Source organism: Talpa europaea (assembly GCF_964194135.1).
Source record: "Talpa europaea genome assembly, chromosome: 15".
NCBI lineage: Eukaryota > Metazoa > Chordata > Mammalia > Eulipotyphla > Talpidae > Talpa > Talpa europaea.
In genome coordinates this window covers 79,823,787-79,830,317 of record NC_140083.1, presented here as the reverse complement: position 1 = coordinate 79,830,317, position 6,531 = coordinate 79,823,787, and the positions used below count along the sequence as shown (strand labels likewise).

The window sequence follows — 6,531 nt, the reverse complement described above, 5'->3', positions numbered from 1 at the left end:
TTCACAAATGATGATATTTTGGATTAATTGCCTTGGTGTTGAAAAAGTTCTCCTTTTTAAAGCTATAGAGAAATTTTGGGGGCCTCTCCTGGTGGCGCAGCAGATGAGCGCCGGGCTGCGAAGCTGCCCACAGCCTCTGCAGCGCCAGTTCGATCCCCGGCCTCCAGCGAGGGTCCCACATGGTGCGACAGACCTCTCCTGCCACGCCCGCTGCTCGCCTCAGCTTTTTTTTAAAAAAAAGAAATTTTGGACTTACACGACAACCAGCAGTAAAATTGGTTTAGAGTTACATATGGGCAGAAGTCAAGAGTTATAGACAGGACAAGAGTTGAAGACATCCATGAATCCGAAAGTAACTTAAGATTCTGGGTTCAAAAGTGTAAACTGGGATGATTTTGCATCCAGCTCACTTAAGGAAATGTCACTTAATAGGCCTACAACTCACTGAATATTTTAAGTCATAGCATATTAAGAAGCATTAATTTAGAAGAAGAGGAGTTCACTTCCTGGCTTTACCACTACCATAGTTTTAAGACAGCTTTAAAGGTACCTGAAAATCTTTTGGGAAGCTTGATTGAAATACAGTACCTTGGGCTCCCTGGTGGCGCAAGGGGTTAAGCACCGCACTATGAACTCTGCAGGGAGTTGGCCAGAGAGAAACCCACATGGGGAAGCGGACCTCTCCTGACTCACCAGCTGCTCCTCTCAGCAGTGTATTTCAGGAGCTCTGCCTGTTCAGTTCCCCACTCTGCCTCTGGTGAATCCTCTCACCCCCCTGCATCTCTGGCCTGTACCCCAGCTCTTGTATGCATAAATAAATACATCTTTAAAAAAAAAAAAAAGAAAGAAAGAAATACAGTTCCTTTCTTGGGCTTTATCCCCTAAGATCTTTGCCTGGAAGTTCTATGGTAGACTCCAAAAATAAGCAATTTTCATATATACACCAGATAATTCTAGTTCAGGTGGATTGCTCACTTCACTTGGAGAAACCTCATCTGTTCTTCTTTTTTTTTTTTAATCCAGTTCAGTCCATTCCAGTTTCAGTTCAAAACACTTTATTCGTAGAAGACAGAGGCATATTCTTTTTTTTTTTTTTTTTTTAAGATTTATTTATTTATACAAGCACTGGGTACAGTCAGAAGCATGGGAGGGTGAGAGAATTCACCAGAGCCAGAACAGAGAGCAGAACAGACAAACGAAGTAAACTGCTAAGGGGAGCAGTGGGCGGCAGGAGAGGTCTGCGGGCCATGTGGGACCCTCGCCTGGTGGCTGGGGATCGCACCAGTGCTGCAGAGGCTGCGGGCAGCTTCGCAACCCAGTGCTCAACCGCTGTTCTTTTCTAAGTTCAGTTTTACCAACATAGTCACCTACAGTGCATCAGCATTGTTTTAAATTTTAGAAAGACACATTGAACGCCCTGCGTTTAACGGTGAAAGCGAATACTTCCACAGTTATTACTAGTTAGAGTTAAGGCAGATTTGCTTATTGATCGGCCTCACCCTGTTAATGTAATAGATTGAAGTATTTTTGAGGAATTAAATACTTCCAGGTAGTGCAGTAAAAAAAAATTGTTGGAGATTGGTAAGCAGTGTCTTCACCTTCAACAAATATCTCCCAAATGTCTTTTTTTTTTTTTCCCTTTTAAAGATTTATTTATTTATACAAGCACTGGGTAGAGTCAGAAGTGCAGGAGGGTGAGAGAATTCACCAGAGCCAGAGTGGAGAGCAGAGCAGCAGAAGGACCGAAGTACACTGCTGAGGGGAGCAGCGGGCGGCAGGAGAGGTCTGCGCGCCATGTGGGACCCTCCTCCGGTGGCCGGGGAGCAGCCGGGGATCGAACCAGCGCTGCAGAGGCTGCGAGCAGCTTCTCAACCCAGCGCTCAAACGCTGCGCCACCGGGGAGGCCCTCCCAAATGTCTTTAAAGAGCAACTTTTTTGTTGTTGTTGTTTGAGTTGGTTTACAATACTATAACAATTCAGAAGTACAAATTCACACCTTCAGATGTATTTTGCCACATAAAACGTAGTTTTTTAGGCTTAGACAGGTATTGAGAAAGGCTCCTTTTGTATAAAGATTAAGGAAAACTTAAGCAGAGGACACTAGAGAAATTCCTCTGACCACCCCAACCCATAAGGCTACAAAATGGATAACAGGTCTTAAAGCTGGGACTAAGTTGCTACTAGTTCAGACAAGGGAGAGTCACTTGATAACAAAAAAATCTTGGAAGCTGTATGGAGGCAATCTTGGCTTTGGGATTCTCATTCCATCTCTGCTGATGAATTGAGGTCAGTCATTCTGCTCTCTGGGCTATTTAAACTTTCCAGAGTGCCTTTTCTACAAATAAGGTTGTCTTTTGGTTAGCATGAACAATGTTTACAATGCTGCTTTTGTAATTCCAGCTTGCCTGCTACAGCCCCTCATCCCCCCGAAAATGTATGCCTGCGCCAAATTCGCCTCCACCCCCTCCTTGGTGAGTACCTGTCTTTTCTCTGAGAGTTTTTAAGAAGGGACATCTTGTCTCTTCCTTGTTCTTGACAGCTGGAAAGCGGGGAGCCTAATAGGAAAGAGTGAATGCTTAATAGACACGTCTCTGCCCCGTATCCTTGGAGTCCAGTTAATTCTTCTCAATAGAAGAGTATTGATGAGACTCTAGACTAAGATCATGTTATCCTATCCTGAAACTGTGTTCCTGTAGTCTGGAACCCCACTAGAAACAGTAACCATGAAGTAGATTACCTAACTTGGAATGCGCACACTGTTGCGTTTGTCCTTGGTGTCAGAAAGCTAAAGCTAGGCATTCCCTACGGGAACTTAGAAATGGATGGGAAAATTATTTGATTCAGAAACAACATGGAAGAAATTATAAATCAATAGGTGGTAGAGGCAATTGGTTCATTCATGTATAACTGAAATAAAAGTGATGGTGTTCATGGGACCCATTGATTGAGCACTTGCTATGCCTTGTACCAAGTTTACGCATTTGTATATGAGTAATCTCATTTACTCCTCAGATCAACCCTGAGATATATTTCCATTTGATAGACAGTAGCTTTAGGAAGACTTAAGTGACTTGTCCTAAGGTGACACAGGTGAAATAAAGCTAAGATATGAGTGTAAATCTCTCTGACAAAAGTCCTGGCTGTTAATCATCATGTGTGCTTTGGAAACACCGGCTTAGAGTGAGTCAGAAAAGGCTACCAGGAGGGGCTGAGTTTTGAGCATGGATCTTTGTGCCTGTTTTTCAGAAGGGTGTATTCTGAGGCAAATGCTCCAATCATTTGCTTCCTTTTTGTGGACTGACCATTTCCTCCATATATCTTACTGAGTGAAGCAAGTGTTTCTGAGGCTTAAATTTTTCCTTGTTTACAAGACTTATAGAAGGATCCTGGGAGGGTGACCCAAAAGGAAATAAACTCACTTTCCTTAAATCAGAGAAGGCTGAGGAGCAGGGGGGAATGGGTGGTTCTAGAACTTAGAATTTCCTGAAATTCTGGTTTAAGTTGGAGAATAAAAGGGGCATTCACATAACAACGTGGGGTAGTTCTAAAACTCCTTTCCGCAGCCTTCCTTGACCCTGCCCTGTGTCATTCTACTAGGTCAGGAGCACCTCTCAGCTGCTGAGTAGGTCACTGTCTACTGTGGTGCTGAAACAACCAGAGACACTGACAGACGAGGTACAGGTCGAACTGGGCCTGTGGTTTGGGGGTATGGGGTGGGAAAGGTTACCTGGCAGGACCAGTAGGGGGAGTGCTGAGGACAATCATCACAGGCCATTGATTTAGGTGGATTTGGAGGACAGTTGATACTATACACGCTGTGGTGTTGCAGCTTTTGCCACTGGCAACACATGCCCATATGTACTGCTGAAAACTGCCATCACTACCTAGTTTACTGACTTCAGTTGGCAGCACTTAGCCCCAGGAAAAGGATTTCTTTGGGGCACCAAGAACAAGCTAAGGCTTCAGACCATTCCTGAGTCCTGAAAATATTGGAAGTCTATGTCTTGCATTAAAAAGTTTACCTGGCAGCATTTTATGGTTTCTAGGGAGTTAAAATATCTTGTTTGGGGATGAAACCATGAGATTTGACAGGATAAAGGGTTTTAATGTTACAAAAGTGTCCAAAGCCAAAAAAAAGTGGTTTCTTAAAAACTATCTTCTACCTACTGTTTCTTCATAGAGCCTCAGCAACTTGGCAGCCCCGCGTCCGCTGAACTCACTTATTCCTAGCCGCAGCTTCCAAACCAGCGCCATTTCAAGGGACATTGACACAGCAGCCAAGTTCATAGGGGCTGGGGCTGCCACAGTAGGGGTGGCTGGCTCTGGGGCTGGAATTGGGACTGTGTTTGGGAGCCTCATCATTGGTTATGCCAGGTAAGATGCTCCATTGGTTTCTCATACATTTGGGAATCTAGAGCTCTGTTACACTATGATGTAGCCAATAGCCACATGGGACTGTTGAATTTAACCTTTAATGAATTAAAAGTTTACAGAGTTAAAATTCAGTTCCTCAGTCACATCAACCCTATTTCACGTGATCAGTACCTCCACTGACTAGTGGTCACCTTATCGAGCAGCATAGATTTAGAACATAGCCGTTGTTGAAGAAAGTTCTGTTGAACAGCTTTGGTTTAAAGCAGGTCAACAAACTAAGGAAGAAAGGCCAAATCTTAGCCATAGACTGGTTTTCTATAGCTGAGCTAAGAATAGATTTTACATTTTCAAAGAGTAGCAGCAGAGATCATAGGTGACCCACAAAATCTAAAACATAGATTGGGTGGTGGTACATCCCAATAAACCCATTGTATGTTGAAAATACTGAAGGTTAGAAAATAGAAAATACTGAGGGTTAAAAAGCTGACTGTGAACATGGCTCACTGCCACTGCCCAGGAAACAGTGTGGTTCTACAGAATGAATGGTTTTCACACCATCGAAAAGTAAAATAAAATCTATTATAAGTTGGGGACTGTCCATATTTACTGTCTGGCCCTTTACAGAAAAAGTTTGCTGCCCCTGATCTAAGAGCCTTGAACAGCATAGTGGCTTCACTGCTGTTTTTCCCCGTCCCAGGGAATTCCTATCACTCCTGGGAAAACTGCCTATGCAGCCAGCCCCACTGCTCCGTGACGCTGGGGACTGTTTGGTCCCCACCACCTCTGGGCAGCTCGCTGTCAGAACTAAATTAATCCTCTGGAGACCCACAAGTTCTCTTAATGTCTTTGGAGAAGTAGGTTTATTTTTTTAGAATTTTTATGAAACAAAAGCCTAGCTGCTTCTGTGTTCACAATTCTGTTCAAAGCTGCTGTTACTTTACCTTACCTGTCAAGGATTTCAAAGGTGACAGAGTAAGGGAAATAGAAACTATATATGATTTTCAAAGTTGGGAGTCCTTTATCCCATTTTAATTCTTATCTTAAACTCACAGACCACTTGTAGGTTCTTAAAGCCCGAAACTTTTAGATGTTTTGAAATGAGAGGTGGTCCCCTTCCCACTGACACCCTTGTTGTCTTGTACAGTGTTTTCCTAATTGTGTTCCATTAAGCCCTAGGGTTTGGAGAGTATGCTCCCAGAGACTGTTAGAGGAGGAGAGGCCAATCAAACAGTCCTTTAGATTTCCACACTTTTACCATTGCAGTTTGCAGTTTGGCTTTCATGTTTCAAATTTGGGGGTTCTGCTGCTTAAAGTTTGAAAACTCTGCTCTGATAGGCCCTGTCACTCTGGATAGCTCTTGCATCTTGGTTGAGCCCCAAATAAATGTCTGGGACCCAGAGGTCTTAAATTACGATGATGATATGGGTGGTCCACTAGAGGGAGCAATGTGTGTATCTGGGCCATGTTAGGGGATTTGGGATTGTCCCCTTTCTTGTAGAGCTTTTAATGTCTGGGAAAGAATTCAGGCAAAATGGTGTTACCCTGAAAGACTCGTTACATAAGATGAGTGTGAGGAGATGCATTCTCCAGAGCCCACTGTTGATGTTTGTCCTTCTCTTTGTGTGAACTATAAATTCAGTCTTTTCTTCTCCCCTTCTCCCAGGAACCCTTCTCTGAAGCAACAGCTCTTCTCCTATGCCATTCTGGGCTTTGCCCTCTCAGAGGCCATGGGGCTCTTTTGCCTGATGGTAGCCTTCCTCATCCTCTTCGCCATGTGAAGGAGCCGTCTCCACCTCCCATAGTTATTTCTCCCGCGTCTCGTCTGCCCTGTACCTTTTCCTGTACCTCCCCAGGCAGCCTGGGGAAAGTGGTTGGCTCAGGGTCTGACAGGGAAGACAAATAAATACTGTATTAATAAGATGTTTCTGAGTCTCCTGTGTGTATTTCTTTTCCACAGTTGGCCAGGTGCCTGGGAGAGCCCAGAAGGCCTAGAGGGTGGTGACAGTTCTGAAGAACGTGGATCTGAGCTCACTTGTTCTTCATTCTCTGTGTCAGGAAACCTTTATTCGAATTAGCATTCCTTTTTAATAGTTTTCACCTGGGATGGCCTGTTACCTTGGATGATCGGGTCAGTAGCAACTTTCAGTGCTGGCTTAG

General features: G+C 44.0%; 1 protein-coding gene across 1 annotated transcript; it reads left to right on the top strand.

The window, feature by feature from the left end:
• The first annotated feature begins 2,410 nt into the window (after positions 1–2,410).
• Positions 2,411–6,244, top strand: ATP5MC2 (ATP synthase membrane subunit c locus 2). The gene is made up of 4 exons (XM_084254979.1): positions 2,411–2,471; positions 3,598–3,675; positions 4,181–4,374; positions 6,038–6,244. Exons 1-4 carry the CDS (start codon positions 2,433–2,435, stop codon positions 6,150–6,152), a joined length of 426 nt encoding a protein of 141 aa, XP_084111105.1. The 5' UTR covers positions 2,411–2,432; the 3' UTR covers positions 6,153–6,244.
• Positions 6,245–6,531: the final 287 nt, after the last annotated feature.